We start from the raw sequence: 17,201 nt of genomic DNA, 5'->3' as shown, positions 1-17,201 counted from the left end.
GAGATGTCATTTGTCAAAAACAGAGAGAAGGGTTCTTCCGGGAATAATAGTTTAACAGTCCCTCCTTACTGTCTGTTGGCTCATTGGGAGGAACAAGCCTGTTTGATTATTTTTACTATTGTCATAGACAAGACAAGAAAGAAATAATAATAATAAGTACATGAGTTGACGTCATTCATTCCTCAACAGTACAATGTTGCTTGTATGTTGTTACATTCTGACTTCTGTGCCAAAATCTAGAAAACAAATGGGCATGCAGGGTTTTATGGGCAATTTCCTGATGGAAAAGAGACTTAATGTGAGAATCCTTTTAAAGAGTCCAAATAAGGGATTGAATGATTTCAGAGGAACAACTTTACTGTTTGCAAAATGCGTATGGCTTTTCTCAGCCCTCGATCCCAGATGAAAATGAGATATGTCTCCTTTCGTTACGTTGATTCGGTGTGTGCGCTCGTGCGTTTTGCGGTAGTGAAATCTCTGATCTCATCGCAGATGGGTAATGATCTCTTGGCATCGGGGTCTCCAGCCCCACTCGTTCCCAAACAAGATAAATGAGCTCTCCAATGCCGCCAATGTGATTGCTGCAAAATTTCATGCTCAACTTGAAACAATGGCAGAGATTTCCATGTAGCTCCGCAAATAATTGAATCTGTCCTCAATTTATATGTGATGACTCTACCCAACCCCCTCCCTCCTCCTCTGCCTCTCCCCCTTCGGACCCTGTGAGAGAGAGGAGCCCTCCCCCTATAGCCATCGAAGACCATCCTCACATACATATGGCTGGAGCTGAAGAAATCAGTTGGGACTTTTATTTCTGGTGTCAGTTTAGTTAAGGCCTTAGTTAACCAAGCTGAGGCAGCCATGGACTGTAAGTCTCCCGAGTGGCACAGCGGTCTAAGGCACTTAGGGTTTGATCCCGGGCTGTATCACAACTGGCCATGATCGGGTGTCCCATAGGGCGGCGCACAATTGGCCCAGCATTGTCCGGGTTTGGGGGGGGCTTTACAAGTAGGCAGTCATTGTAAATAAGAATTTGTTCTTAACTGACTTGCCTAGTTAAATAAAGGTTACATTAAAAAAAAAAATAGCGATGTCCCACTCTCCATAGATATCATTTACATTTTTGTTGGAATGTGTGGGTTTTGTTAACTAGACCTATGTTCTGACTTGATCTTAGTCTTCAACAGTATTCACGTTTTTATATGTAAATCTACATTTGAGTTTCCGAGGGTTTGTAAATTCAACGTCCATTTTTGCATAGGCCTATCACACAAAGATGTTGTATGTACAGATGACAGAATTAAATGGGTGAATGGGGAAGGAGCTGGACGTGGATTAATCCCCATTGTAAAAGGCTTTCAGTCCCCTGGGTCTCTCCTCTTCCCTTTCGCCCGTATCTAACTGTAATTACACCAGCCAGTAGTGTGCTCAGGAGGCCACCACTGGCCCTCCTTGCCTGCCTCTCTCCCTGCCTGAGAGATGAAAGCCTGGGATATAGGTGGACGCTAGATGAAGATAACGGGCTGATGGAGATGGATTGCAGGGGGGCAGAGGCCCAGGGAGGGGGGGGGGGGGGGGCAGGGAGCCTAGCAAGGCCGGCTAATCAAATGAGAAATGGGCGTGAGGCACAGCCTCTCGCTCACATTCAGACTGAACAAAGAACACTTAACGGGGAAGAAGGACGAGCTCCCTCTCTCTCTCTTTCTCCCTTTCTCTATTTCTTTCTCTCTCGCTTTCCATCCTGTAGTGGTCAGAGGGGAGGATCACCGCTGAGATGACATACACTGAGTGTACAAAACTCTTTCCATGACATAGACTGACCAGTTGAATGTGCAAGACAAAAAGACTTATGTCAAGTGCACTGGTTTGTGTCAAGAACTGCAATGCTGCTGGGTTTTTCACGCTCAACAGTTTCCCGTGTGTATCAAGAATGGTCCACCACTCGAAGGACATCCAGCCAACTTGACACAACTGTGGGAAGCATCGGCCAGCATCCCTGTGGAATGCTTTCGACACCTTGTAGAATCCATGCCCCAACGAATTGAGGCTGTTCCGAGGACAAAAGGGGTGGGGGTGCAACTCAATATTAGTAAGCTGTTCTCCTGCTCCATCTTCCCCTTCTGTTGCTTCAGGGATTGTGTTCAGTAGGGAGAACTTCTGAAACGGTGCCCTTCTGAACACAAGCCCAGGTAGTCCTCCAAAGACTTGTAGTGTCCCAGCTACACAGAGCTGGTGTAGCAGCCAGGGACCTCTTTGCATGATGTAGTATTTCAGGTTAGATTGTAAGTCTTGTAATGTTTTATCTGTACTCAAGGCTACTACAGCTTCAGTGCCCCACAGAGTCCCACTGTGGTCAGAAACCTAGCCCAGGCCTGATTCACGGCCATGTTTTATGGCCACAATGTTTACCTTACTTGTATTTCCCTTAGCATAACGTATAGCCAATAACTCATCTTATAAATAATTTCAAGTTTAGCACAGGTTGTCTGGTATATTATAAGCCACTATCATAACATGGATTTTTCAGGTGTAGCATTACAAATGATAGTAGTTTGGAGTCTAAGAAAAAGTTTAGCGAAACGTGAACTGCGTAGACCATCTTCCTTTACCAGTCAAGCTAAATTGTAATACTTTATACACAGGCTTATGCCTAGTAAAGACACGGTTACCTATCCATGAAGACAATAGAATGAGGTAGAGCTGTAACAATGACAGGGAGTCATTATGTCTAGGTATGCTGAAAGTGGTATATAGATAGTACTAATAATTGCTATGATCCAGTTTAGTAATGCAGTGCATGCCTGATGTCCAGCCAGCCTGCCTGTCTGTGGTTGGGTTGGGGTTTGGTTGGGGTTGGCCCCCCTGATACAGTCATCAAATGGTTGATTACTTTCAGCCCGGTGAGGTAATCCAGTCCCCTCTGCCTAGTGTGTAGTAAACCAGGGGCACACACACACTCCGGCTCAGCCCTCCACATAAAAAAAGATTAAAACCCCCTTTTATTGCACGAGGGAATTAAATAACTTTTAGAATGTGGTTTCTTATAAATCACTGGCTAAATGAATATTCATTGTCAACCCGCCTCGTGTCTGAGAAAGAGACAAGAGAAGGGCTGGTCTTTATAGGGAAAAGTTTTACTCCGTGCGGCCCAATGACAGTGTTGGTTGAGTGAACCACCGCAGGGATTTATGAAGCTGTTAAAAGGGAAAACAGCAGGCTACGGAGGACAGCGCTTCTGGGGCTGCTTTATAAGCAGGCACGCTAATCAAGACTAAATGCCTTTTTACAAGCTCCTCACTAATAAGAGGAGATTTTAAAGCTTTATTGCCATGGTGTCACAGGACAGGAGACAATGACTGGCCTCTCCTTTCTGTGGCCAAGGTCTCTGTCCAGTCAAAGGAGTTTCAAGTTGACTTGAGTCACAATCAGCTGCATTTAATTGGACTAACACGAGACAAAGGAACATTCAAGGTCTTGAAGTCATATTCGGCTTAACTCAAATGATGCAACCTTCCGTTAAGAAAACATGACATTGGTGTAAGTATCTCTATATGAAAAGACAAAAACAGTGCTTTATTCAATGTAGCTATCGCCCTAGGTAAGTAGCCTGTCTATCTCTTCTCCTGTACTGTGTATGTGGTCCTCAGAGCCCTCACTCCTCATTGAACAACCACACAAGGCCGGTAGTATAATAAATGAAGCCATAGGTAGCCGAGGCAATGGGCCCTCCGACCGACCACTAATCGGAGTGGGGGAGCGCTCTGCCTCCCGCTGAGAGCTGGTCCAATAGTAAATCAATATTGTAGATCAGCGCTCCATCTGGCTGGAAAATAAGCGGATCACCATAAACATCTGGCCAGCGCCGCGTCCCGGGCAATCACTGACGGCCATATTGACTTAGTTATTGCTCGTTCATATGCTGCAGGACAGTTTTAAATGTACATTCTCCAGGCAGGGGCATTAATCAGGGGATATTTAGTGGAGGGCCTGAGAGGTGAGGGAGCTGTAAATCCTGGGTCAGTCAGTGTAGGGATAGGACCTGGGAGGATACAGACAGATAGACAGCTGTTGAATAGGGACGTGTCATGCACAGTATAAAGACAGCTCGGTGTCCTGACAAGCAAGGACTGAATGAAAAACTTGACCAGGAACAATCTCAAATCAATCAGATACTGGGACTGGGGTAGAAGATTAAGAATGAACGCATAAAATGGCCACCAAATACCTTGGCCTTTTCATCCCTGCAGTGCTGCTCCCGAAGAGTTAAAACAAGAGATTCAATTATGTAATTGTACTGATCCTTTCTCTTTGAGTGTCACTGTGACCCAACCCCAGCTTTTCTTCTTTACAGGATCACAGAGGGCTCGACAGCCACCACGTTCGAAGCACTAAAGGCTCGTATCCGGGAGCTGGAGAAACAGATCCTCAGAGGGGACAGATATAAGTGTCTCATCTGCATGGTAAGGAACCACTACACTCCTTTCTTCTCTGGCCTTCCATGTGCTTTTCTCTCTGTCTCTATGCATGTCTACCATAAGAGTTTTTGAACCCAAGCAACCCGCCCATCCACTAGTATACCAACTCTTGGGGTGCCTCCCAAATGGTACCCTATTCCCTTTATAGAGCGCTACTTTTTTTAAACTTAAATTATTATTTTTTATTCCCTTTTTTTCTCCCATTTTTGTGGTATGCATTTGGTAGTTAGTCTTATCTCATCACTGCAACTCCCGTACGGACTTGGGAGAGGCGAAGGCCGAGAGCCATGCGTCCTCCGAAACGCAACCCAGCCAAGCCGCGCTGCTTATTGACACAATGCCCATTTAACCCGGAAGCCAGCCGCACCAATGTGTCGGCGGAAACACCATACACCTGGTGACCGTGTCAGCGTCCACTGTGCCCGGCCCGCCACAGGAGTCACTAGTGCGCGATGAGACAAGGACATCCCTGCCGGCCAAACCCTCCCCTAACCCGGACGACGCTGGGCCAATTGTGCGCCGCCCCATAGGTCTCCCGGTCGCGGCCGGCTGCTACAGAGCCTGGACTCGAACCCAGAATCTCTAGTGGCCTTAGACCACTGCGCCACTCGGGAGGCCTGCAATAGAGCGCTACTTTTTGGTCAAAAGTAGTGCACTATATAGGGACTAGTGTGCCATTAGGGATGCTGCGTTGTGGTGTGCAGGCAGAGGCTTTGTGTTGACGTTCACTGTCTGGTGGTTGAAGTGATTCCTGCATGGCCTGAAAGTCAGCCCTCCTCCCTCCCTGCCCCCTGATGTGTGTGTCAGAGAGATTCTGTTGCACCAACTGTCGTATAACTTTGGAGCCCCAGTTGGAACCAGCCCACTGAATTGGCCAATTACCACCCTGCAGCTTTGAGGAGTTTCTCTGACCATTTCAACTGATGGTTCATTATCATTTGGGGGGGGTCGTCAATAAGTTAACTCCTGTCTTTTAGTTATTGATGTCACCTTGGTGATTGACATCCATCAATGCATCCACTTCCTTGAGAGTTGATTATCTGTCATGTCCCTAATGACTGGCTCAGCTGTTCTGGTCTGAGAGAGAATCAGACAACATGGATGAACAACATCTCACACCTGACCAATCAGAATCCTTTCAGAGGTGTTCTGAGAGTGTGTTGTGGTGGTACTTAGACCCCACCCACCCTGCAGGATGAGTGAAGATGCCAGATGCCTTGGCAACCCCTGGCCCCGGCCCACGACTGTGAAAAGCAAGCAATTACTGACGCCTGCCCCTCCTAAAGGTTGTCTCAGCCCCGGGGTGACAGACAGGAGAGGAGAATGGATGCATATTGATAACTCCTGCCCTCCGGTGACCATCGTAAAGCTCATTTGTCATTACTGTCGTCTCCTCCCGTCACAAATCTCACTCAGCCAGGCTGAGGAGTGAAGAAGCTCTTCACACCTGTTTGTTGACTGGGTTTTGTTCTCATTTTTTAGAAGGGTGAGGAAATAATCTATGCAATGACCTGAACTTCTAACCCACCAACAAAGTTGGTCCGGAGTTATATTTGACTGCTTACACCTCATCACTCATTTTGAAACACAAAATGGCATGGGCTTGTTAGGCAGTAGAGTTGAGGATCTTTCTCTACAAGCTCGTCAAGGAGTTTGTTTGTAGTCTGTGTTATCTGAACACTTGTTAAAGCATCATACAGGCAGACCACCTCAGCAGGGTCCTTGTCAGTGAATCTCTACCACCTCCTACTGTTGCTTTATGGAACTGGACACTAGATGGATGCATTGGATTTCACATCATCTTCACATTCAGTGTTCCCTGTTCTGTTTCAGTACATTTCATAGAAAGAGCATATTCTGGCCTGTAAAATGATCTATAGCTTATTTTGACCAGAGCCTGCCACAAGTCTCAAACACATCACAAGATCTGCAACAGAAACTCTTATAGGCCTCTCTCTCCAGTGCCGCCTGATGTTGTGTGTGTGTGAGTGCATGTGTCGGTGTCCGTCCAGTCCAGTCCGTCCGTACCCGTTTCTTTCTATGCTTTGTAGTCCGCCACATTCTAGTGCTCAGCAGTGCCCCCTCTGTACTTCCCTACAGAGGAAGAGATTCCAAACAGACAGGGCTGAAGACAAGAATCTGGGCCAATGGGGGCGGGCCCTCGCGGTAACAGCGCCAAATGAGAGGCGGGTTGCTGAGAGCTCAAAGCCCCTCCCCCCGCTGAGCATTTACTGTTTGTATAGAGGCTACGTTATGGGCTGCAGCGGCGGCGGGATTAAACGGCTGCTCCCGCTCCGGAGGGTAAGGCTCTCTGTGCTCATCCACCCTCCTTCCCTCTGCCCGTCTGCTCTCTGGGCTGGCCGCCTCCCTCCTCCCTGCCTGTGCTTCTAGCTGTGCTGCCTGGTGCTTTGGTTTGGTGCCGTCGTTCGTCAAGACTTGTCCAGTGTTGTGCCGTGTGTGCCTGCAACCGTGCGTTTGTGTCCATTTGTGTCAGTCCACACAGTTCCCCTTTAAACTGTTATGCTAATCTTCTGTCTCCCCCCTTGTGGCAGGACTCGTACACGATGCCCCTCACCTCCATCCAGTGCTGGCACGTCCACTGTGAGGAATGCTGGCTCAGGACTCTGGTGAGAACCCAACACCCAACACCCAGCCTCCACAACACATCACAACACTGCTGTTGCATGGCAACACTACTTCATCACATTACAGCCACTGATTATAGAACAGTTTCATAGTGAGTGAACTTCCCACTTCTCTCTCACTCTCACACTCACTCTCTCTCACACTCACTCACACTCACTCACTCACTCACAACCCTGAAGCAAAGAGGTCTACTCTAACCTCTGAATTATACCCTCTTAGGTGTAAACACATAAACTTAACACACACCCACACTCTTGAGCTGTTTGTTTTGTTATTCCTTTTTTGTAATTTGGTCGTTGGTCAGTGATTAGCCAGTGGAAGCTTTGGATAATTAAGTAAATTATTTAAATCATTTTGTCGCATCTGACCACAAGGGTGTAAGTACCTCTTCTCCTCTCTTTACAAACACAGTAGTGAGTCCCACCTAACTCATTAACCCCTTATTGTACAGTACAGTAGGCCCAACCAGGCAGCGAAACCTCCAGGATCTCTGCTGTATGTTTTGGAGAAGATTTGTTGTCACTAAGGCACTCCCTCATCCTCTTCTCCTGTTTTTTGCTACTACACACGGCAGCAATTCATAAGAAAATGTTTCCCAGCCACAGGTCAGCCCCCCTCATCCTCCTCCAATACCCAATATATTAAATATGCTGCTGTGTGGTGGGAGGGGGAAGGGGAAGTCTGAGGGGTGGATAACAAATGTGTGCCTGCTGCAGCAGCTTGTTCCTAATGTGGGCATTCAAATGTTGCCCGAAGACAGCAATACAAGCATTGTGCTTCAGGGCTCCCCTCATCTTGATCAAAGTAAATGCGTGTAACCATCAGACCTTTTTTCTGAGTTTAATAGAGCACGGCAGCTGGCCACACCGTACACCAGGCTCATTAAGATCAGATAACTCTTTTATTTTATATGAAGAAAAGAAAGAAAGGACCTGCTGGAACCTGGTTGCCAGGGTGCAGGGTAGAGGACGGGGGTGAAGGGGGGGGGGGGGGGGGGGGGGGGTTCTTAGTGTATAAGAATATAAGAAGGCGGCTGGTACGGTAGCTAGTGTGTCTGGTTTTATTCACTTTCAAAATGAACCTGTAGGCTGTTTAGACAACGAGAGCTTACCAGTTTGGGCTTGATCCAAGACTCCCTAACAGTTTTTGTGTTACTGCATGCTGCTGTTATGGAGACCACCTCTACTCAAGGCCACCCGCCATCTCCTTAGCCTGGTCATTTCTAGACATGAGCAAACCTGTTGGGAGCCACAAATCCTCTTTGCACCGTGGTGTGAGAGCTGCTCGGGCCCCCAGCTGCCCTCCGACTCCTGGTTCTGGCAGCACAGAGACTGTTTGCTAACAGCTGTGTGCTGCCTTGTCTGGCGGAGATTTATTTACCCCTTTCTACAAGCCAGGGCCTAACCCTGTGCACTCAGGTTTACACACACACACGCAGGGCTAACCCATCCCACCACATCAGTGTGTCAGGGCTCAGTGTATGAACTCTGCCCCCTAGTCCAGTAACTCCCACTGTGTCCTCTGCATACTCTGACAAGAACCGTTAGCCAGATAGATCCCAGGTCAGTCAGCGAGTATCTCTCAGACTTTACATACACAGGTCCCTGTGTGCTGGAAGTTGACTCTCACTCTGAGCACACACACGGGTAGTAGACTATACCTCTTCACAGTTTGGCTCCAGTAACCTTCCCCATAACTCTCATTCCTCTTTCCTGTTAATGAGTCGGTGACAGGAGAGCAGTGAAAGCAGGTAGTCTACATGTCTTTCATGTTTGACCTGGTGTCAGCACTTGTAGGGGGAGGGGTTCAGCTAGATGACACTTGGCAGGCTCAATCAAACGCTCAAAATATTTGAAGGAAAACAAATTTGAACCCAGGTCGGATACATGCCAGGGTAAGGGTTCAGGGCCCAGATTCACAAAACCTTAAGACATTTCTTCTTAACTGCATTTTTCCCTTAACTATAGACTTATGGAGAAAGTAAAGCAAATGTGCTATTCCTCAAAAAGGTTCTTGAAAATGTTATTGCGCTATTTCTTATGTTTCTCCTTAAGCAAACAGTTCAATATAATTCTTGAAAATACATTTCTTGGATTTGTTCTTACTTCCAAGATAGCTAAACCATTGTCTTAAACTCTGGGCAGTGAGAGAATAAGCTCATGAAAGCATGTTTAATTCACTCACAAAGTTTCAGTATTGATTATTTTAAACCCAAGAACATGTTTTAGAACGGCCATTTCAGTATGAAATATGCTAACGGGATTGCCATTGCTAGCTAGATAGCTAGCTAAATTGGTTGCCTAGCAACAAACATCTTGTAAGAAGATATTTGAGAAGTTCATAAGAAAATCATATCTTAAGATATTGTTAAGGAATTGCACTTAAGTTTCTTAAGAAAAAAAGAAGTTGTTGCGTAAGAAGTGTTTTGTGAATCTGGGCCCAGTTAGATTGCTCGGTTGGCAGACTGTATGGTTGTGTGGCAGCCCTCCCTCCTGCCGTGGCAGTCGCCGTCTCTCTCCACTCGGGGCAGCAGCACCTCGTGTGGCACAGAGAGAGAGGAGACCACACAGCTCACCTTGCCCTGCTCTCAGCTCCTGCACCCACTGCCTTTTAATTACACCCTGTACACAGCTTTATAGGAGATGGCAGTGATTCAAAGTGGGAGAGAGCAGAGCAGGAACCTTGGAACAGGATGATGAGCCGGCTTTGATGCTCCACTGTAGGCCGTCTGTCACTGACGGAGGCATGTGTAGGGATCTATACATGAATGTGGCTGAATGTGGTTTTATACCCGTTCTGTACTGATGTGGTTGTTTTGATCTAAACTCAGCAAAAAAAGAAACGTCCCTTTTTCAGGACCCTGTCTTTCAAAGATAATTCGTAAAAATCCAAATAACTTCACAGATCTTCATTGTAAAAAGTTTGAACACTGTTTCCCATGCTTGTTCAATGAACCATAAACAATTAATGCACCTGTGGAACGGTTGTTAAGACGCTAACAGCTTACAGACGGTAGGCAATTAAGGTCACAGTTATAAAAACTTTGGACACTAAAGAGGCCTTTCTACTGACTCTGAAAAACACCAAAAGAAAGATGCCCAGGGTCCCTGCTCATCTGCATGAACGTGCCTTAGGCATGCTGCAAGGAGGCATGAGGACTGCAAATGTGGCCAAGGCAATAAATTACAATGTCGGTACTGTGAGACGTCTAAGACAGCGCTACAGGGAGACAGGATGGACAGCTGACCGTCCTCGCAGTGGCAGATCATGTGTAACAACACCTGCACAGGATCAGTACATCCAAACATCACACCTGCGGGACAGGGACAGGATGGCAACAGCAACTGCCCGAGTTATACCAGGAACGCACAATCCCTCCATCAGTGCTCAGACTGTCCGCAATAGGCTGAGAGAGGCTGGACTGAGGGCTTGTAGGCCTATTGTAAGGCAGGTCCTCACCAGACATCACTGGCAACAATGTCACCTATGGAAACAAACCCACCATCGCTGGACCAGACAGGACTGGGAAAAAGTGCTCTTCACTGACGAGTCGGAGTTTTGTCTCACCAGGGGTGATGGTCGGATTCGCGTTTATCATCGAAGGAATGAGCGTTACACCGAGGCCTGTACTCTGGAGTGGGATTGATTTGTAGGTGGAGGGTCATAGCATCATCAGACTGAGCTTGTTGTCATCGCAGGCAATCTCAACGCTGTGCGTTACAGGGAAGACATCCTCCTCCCTCATGTGGTACCCTTCCTGCAGGCTCATCCTGACATGACCCTCCTGCATGACAATGCCTCCAGCCATACTGCTCGTTCTGTGAGTGATTTCCTGCAAGACAGGAATGTCAGTGTTCTGCCATGGCCAGCGAAGAGCCTGGATCTCAATCCCATTGAGGAATCTGGGACCTGTTGGATCAGAGGGTGAGGGCTAGGGCCATTCCCCCCTAGAAATGTCCAGGAACTTGCAGGGGCCTTGGTGGAAGAGTGGGGTAACATCTCACAGCAAGAACTGGCAAATCTGGTGCAGTCCATGAGGAGGAGATGCACTGCAGTACTTAATGCAGCTGGTGGCCACACCAGATACTAACTTTTGATTTTAACCCCCCCCCCTTTGTTCAGGGACACATTATTCAATTTCTGTTAGTCACAAGTCTGTGGATTTGTTCAGTTTGTCACAATTGTTGAATCTTATGTTCTTACAAATATTTATACATGTTAAGTTTGCTGAAAATAAACGCAGTTGACAGTGAGGACATTTATTGCTGAGTTTATTACAGGACCATCTCTGTACTGTCAGTCTAAGTACTGCATACTATTTCACCAGGGTGGTATACGGACCTATGCATTCTCTATGCTTTGCTGAAACCCTCAACTGCTCATATTGTGGCCTCAACAATGACATGTTCCTCTCTCTCTCGCTGTCCCACAGGGAAACAAGAAACTCTGCCCACAATGCAACACCATCACTTCGCCAGGAGATCTAAGGCGCGTCTACATGTGAAGAAGACGGCGCCTGCCCTGACCGGCCTACACCTCCAACCCCTCCTCCCTCCATTTGTTCCTCTTTATATTTCCATTTGCTCTCTCAGTATTTGTTTTTGTTGACCTTGCGTGAGCCTGGGTTTGTGAAGCCCCCCTCAGAGCTTCAAAAGATTACTGATGTCTTGAATGACTCTTCAGACCAGGGGAGGACTGACTGATCAACCAACCAACCAACCAACCATTTGGACAGAACCTAACCAAGTAGTTCATTATGACTGAGTGTTCTCAGAATGACTAACCAACCACCCCTCCCTCACTGGCTCCCTCCACCCTGCCCTCTAGTGGTGGATGATCTATCCAGTCAGATGCCCTCTAGTGGTGGGTGGTCTAGTCCAGTCAGATACCCTGCCCTCTAGTGGTGGGTGGTCTAGTCCAGTCACATACCCTCCACCCTGCCCTCTAGTGGTGGGTGGTCTAGTCCAGTCACATACCCTCCACCCTGCCCTCTAGTGGTGGGTGGTCTAGTCCAGTCACATACCCTCCACCTTGGCTGACACTTCTGGTTCTGTGTTTTTTGATACTGTAGCTCCCAGACGACCCAGCTCTACACTGCTGTGTTACTCACTGAGCCACCCTCCCTTCGCCTCACCATCATCCCTGCGGAGAGGTGTGTTCAGGTGGGAGGAGGTGGTGGTGTAACTCCCTCTGTGTGGAAAACCCCTCTTGGTTCAAGCCATCGGGACAGCCAAGCTAGATATTAAGCTGACCACCGGTAGTCTCACCCTGCTTGAAGACTTGGTAAGGGGGAAAGGAAAACAATCAACTCTTTCAGCGTTCAACCAAACTGACAACCTCAGAACATCCAGGGGATCCTCTTCTTCTTTTCAACATCCTTTTCCCTTCAGTTGTGGTGTTATAGTGAAGTCAACCAAATCCCAAGAATCAGTGCAAGCACATGTATAATAGTCTGTGTATGTTTACAGTGTTGTGTGTAAATGACATAGAGGTTACACTTGTATACATATGTACGCACACATACACACGCACACATACACACACAAAGTATATATTATTAAAGTCCAGTTTTTATTTTGAGTTTTGGTGAGGGGGGGAAAGGAATGATGTTTAAAAAATGGACAAAAAGAAAGCCCTCTGTATTTTTAAAACAATGTTGTCGTCTTGAGGTTGAAGTTCTATTTCATTGTACAGGAATACATTTAAAGTAATAATAAACTACTCAATTAGAAATTCAAGGTTTAGATGGTGTACATTTTTCATTAAACTATACAGTAACATCTGTAGAAGATTTAAACCTAAAACAAGATTGTTTATTTTGATTTAGTTTTTTGAATGGAATGTAAAGATTCAAATGGCTCTAACCCTAGACTAGGAGAGATGATGGCTTTGAATTGTTACAGAACTGCAACGCTGTTTTCAAAATCACAACCTGGAACGTAGTTGTTAACCTCCACCTCCCACCTCCTCAGTTCCTGATCATATCACTTTACTAATCACTTTGGTTTTCTGTTTTGTTCTCTGCTCTGATAAAGCCTCATAAAACGCTTCTCCTCCAGAAATGTTTGAGTGTTCCTTCCATTGTGCTACCCAGCAAAGGCTCCAACCTGGCAACTCGTAAAGGCAGGTCCTTCCCATCTGTAAGGGAAAGAGGAGTGGGCCGCCATGTTGGGTTGGCCAACTGATTGCCCAAGACCAGTGACTGAACACTACCCCACAGCAAGGTGGTGTGCTTTGTATTTGTAAAACTATGTATCCTGTGATGTCTGTATTGATGTATGCTGACAAAAAATAAAGAAATGAAAGGTTTATGACTGAATTCAAACCCCAACGGAAACCCTGCAGATATATTAACACATGTACAGAAAGCTTCCATTTTTTCGTGAAGGGGAATAATAGATGAAGACTTTAGTCACAAATGCAAAGATTTTTATATTTATTTCAGTCCAGACCTGGTTTCTCTTCATGGACTACTGTTTTCAGAACTTTCTCCAGTTTAGTGCTTATTGCATTGGTTTAGGTTTAAGATTATTTCACCATCTCCCTCCATTGTTGATTTAGATGCTATTTTATGGTGACTATTTGATAATGATTGCTACAATGTAGACATACAGCAGGTTTGTTTTCATAAAAGCAGTACACATCTTTAGTACAGTATTGTTTCTATAAAGGGTATGTTTTGGAGCAGCCTGTTAGAAGGTATGATCACAGGCTCATAGAACCTCAAAAGGATCTGTAGAATTGTTCCACGTTGTTACAAAGTCTTTTCCCAATACCTCTGTTCATACAGTACATGTATAGGTTTTTGTTCTAGTTTTACTTTGCGGTCACATGTACAGGTAACCATGCATAGGAAAATGAACACTTAAAGCTGTGCTAAGGTATGTGTGGGTCACCTTTGAACCCGTGATAGGATGTTTAAGCTTACTACACCTGTGTGTCAAGACAAGAGCTGTGACTTCTGTGAATCTGCATCACAACACTTGAGAATTAAGGGTTAAGCTCTTCTCTCACTGTGGTTCCTTCAACTGGAGATTTATTTCAACCTGCCCCAAAGATGACAAATTGCACAAGATGATTGTGTGAAATAATTTGTGTCTTTGTATATTCTTGAAAATGGTACGTGTCTTTCCCGTTTGTAAACTACATTTGACATTAATTAAATGATTGTAAATCTGAAAGTTGTCCTCGCGTGCTGCGTTTATTCCCAGAGCCCATCACTCATTGTTCTCATTGCTCCTTACTCTCTAGGTCCGGAATATAAATCTAGTTAAAGGTCCAATGCAGCCGTTTTTATCTCAATATCAAATAATTTCTGGATAACAACTATGATTGTTTTCAAGTAAAACGGATCAAAAATAAAAAAAATAGCAAAGAGCAATTTCTCAAGAAAGAATTTTGCTAGGACTGTCTGGGAGTGGTCTGAGTGGGGAGGGGAAAACTGAAAACCAGCTGTTATTGGTAGAGCGGTTGTTGGTCTATTATATATCGGGTGGGTCTAATCCTGAATGCTGATTGGTTAAAACCCGCATTCCAGCCGGTGTTTATTCCACAATATACCACCGGCTAAAATGCATGTTTACTCTGTTCCATCTGACTGCGCAATCCACTGTCTCATCCAGCCAGGCAATATAAAAACATGATCTCCGCTATAAAAAGCATCTAGACATTATCTCACATTTCTTTTAGACTAACATTACGTTTTCAACAGTGGATAAACCTTACTGTCTGTCTCTGACATTTGCAACATTGTTTCAATATTCAAATTCGATCTCCAGCTGTCGCATACTAATGAACGTGTCGGGGGTCAGGATGAGACAGACAGGCAGGCAGCTTTTCTCAGCCAGTCGAAATCATGAATCAACATCATTTTTATGGATATATACAAAGAAAATGAAATGAAGTGCAGCCAGTTTGCAGTCTTTCATGCTTCAGTTTGAAGTGATTGTGTTAGCTGTGATGTTGGCTAGGTCCTCTGAACAACAGTGTCCTGACAAGAGAGCACATTTTCTATGCCAGGTGAAATTGCGCCTCATTAGCTCATTGGTATGGATGTATCCAAAGAAATGTCACTCGAAAACAGCTTAAACAAATACAAATGCAACTACTTTGTTGTTATTCTGGCTTCACTGTTTGACGTGACTGTAAGTTAGCCGTAGTTGGCTAGCTAGCAAGCAAGGGATAAGAACGTTGCCAGCCAGTATGGCAATGGAACATTTAGAAGGAGCGACTGTCCATAGATACAGAGCAAAAGGATTGAACGGGTTCCGTCTCTGGCAACCGAAAAAACTTCGTCTAGGGCCTAACAACACCTGTGCCAATATATCCTCCAAACACCGGCTTCTCGGGCATTCTTTGGACACTGTTAACAAACCTCCAAACGGCTTCGGGACCTTCTTTGGCCCTTCTTTGTACACTGTGTTAACAAACCTCCAAAGGAGCTTCAATGCCATACAACACTCCTTCCGTGGCCTCCAACTGCTTTTAAATGCTTGTTAAACTAAATGCATGCTCTTCAACCGATTGCTTCCCTCACCCGCCCGCCCGACTAGCATCACTACATTTACATTTACATTTAAGTCATTTAGCAGACGCTCTTATCCAGAGCGACTTACAAATTGGAACTCTGGACGGTTCTGACTTAGAATATGTGGACAACTACAAATACCTAGGTGTCTGGTTAGACTGTAAACTCTCCTTCCAGACTCACATTAAGCATCTCCAATCCAAAATTAAATCTAGAATCGGCTTCCTATTTCGCAACAAAGCCTCCTTCACTCATGCTGCCAAACATACCCTCGTAAAACGAACTATCCTACCGATCCTTTACTTTGGCGATGCCATTTACAAAATAGCCTCCAACACTCTACTCAGCAAACTGGATGTAGTCTATCACAGTGCCATCCGTTTTGTCACCAAAGCCCCATATACTAACCACCACTGCGACCTGTATGCTCTTGTTGGCTGGCCCTCGCTACATATTCGTTGCCAAACCCACTGGATCCAGGTCATTTATAAGTCTTTGCTAGGAAAAGCCCCGCCTTATTCATAGCAGCACCCACCCGTAGCACACGCTCCAGCAGGTATATCTCACTGGTCACCCCCAAAGCCAACATCTCCTTTGGCCGCTTTTCCTTCCAGTTCTCTGCTGCCAATGACTGGAACGAATTGCAAAAATCACTGAAGCTGGAGACATATCTCCCTCTCTAACTTTAAGCATCAGCTGTCAGAGCAGCTTATCGATCACTGTACCTGTACACAGACAATCTGTAAATAGCACACCCAACTACCTCTTCCCCATATTGTTATTTATCTTCTTGCTCTTTTGCACCCCAGTATCTCTACTTGCACATCATCATCTACACATCTATCACTCTAGTGTTAATTGCTAAATTGTAATTATTTCGCCTCTATGGCATATTTATTGCCTTACCTCCCTAATCTTCTACATTTGCACACACTGTACATTGATTTTTCTATTGTGTTATTGACTGTACATTTGTTTATGTGTAACTCTGTGTTGTTGTTTTTGTCGCACTGCTATGCTTTATCTTGGCCAGGTCGCAGTTGTAAATGAACTGGCCTACCTGGTTAAATAAAGGTGAAATATAATTTTAAAAATACAAAAAAAATCACTTAATTAACTAATTTACTGCCTGGTGATGTTACCAGGCAGGCCAAAACTCCATCCCACTAAACAGGCAGAAATTTCAGGTTGTCTTTTCAATCAGCTCTAACACTGAAAGGGCATTATGCTCATTATCACAATTTCTCAGTATCATTCCAACCTCAGGAAAATCACGTTCTAAAAGCAGGGGAATGTTTCATATGACATGGTGAGTGATCAGAATTTCTATGTTTTCCCAACAGCCAAGCCAATAGATAGCCATTTATCTAGAATTAAACTAGTCAAAATAGACGTCGCTGGAACAAGCAGCCTCCAATACCATTTAGAGGCTAAAAGTGTCCAATAACTAAAGTGTTTCTAACTTCCCAACACTCCCAATGATGGATGCTCTCCAGATGGTGCAGCAGGCAGGCAAGCTGAGGCAGGGGAAAGTGTATGTGGTTGTTAACGTC

The 17,201-nt window shown here is 45.5% G+C and overlaps 1 protein-coding gene across 3 annotated transcripts in view; it reads left to right on the top strand.

Annotated features, from left to right (window-relative positions):
* The window catches only part of LOC120055878 (E3 ubiquitin-protein ligase RNF220-like), a 156,973-nt gene extending 142,667 nt beyond the window's left edge, over positions 1-14,306 (top strand). For all 3 annotated transcript variants that reach the window (XM_039003910.1, XM_039003909.1, XM_039003911.1), the window contains 3 exons: positions 4,352-4,460; positions 7,028-7,102; positions 11,554-14,306. In XM_039003910.1, coding sequence (XP_038859838.1) covers positions 4,352-4,460; positions 7,028-7,102; positions 11,554-11,625 — 256 coding nt within the window. In that variant the 3' untranslated portion in view covers positions 11,626-14,306. The remainder of the gene's footprint in view (positions 1-4,351; positions 4,461-7,027; positions 7,103-11,553) is intronic.
* The last annotated feature ends 2,895 nt before the right edge of the window (positions 14,307-17,201 follow it).

This window comes from Salvelinus namaycush, chromosome 11 (genome assembly GCF_016432855.1).
Source record: "Salvelinus namaycush isolate Seneca chromosome 11, SaNama_1.0, whole genome shotgun sequence".
In the NCBI taxonomy this organism is placed as follows: Eukaryota; Metazoa; Chordata; class Actinopteri; order Salmoniformes; family Salmonidae; genus Salvelinus; species Salvelinus namaycush.
Note: the sequence above shows the minus strand (reverse complement) of the source record. Positions and strands in the feature narration are given on the sequence as shown.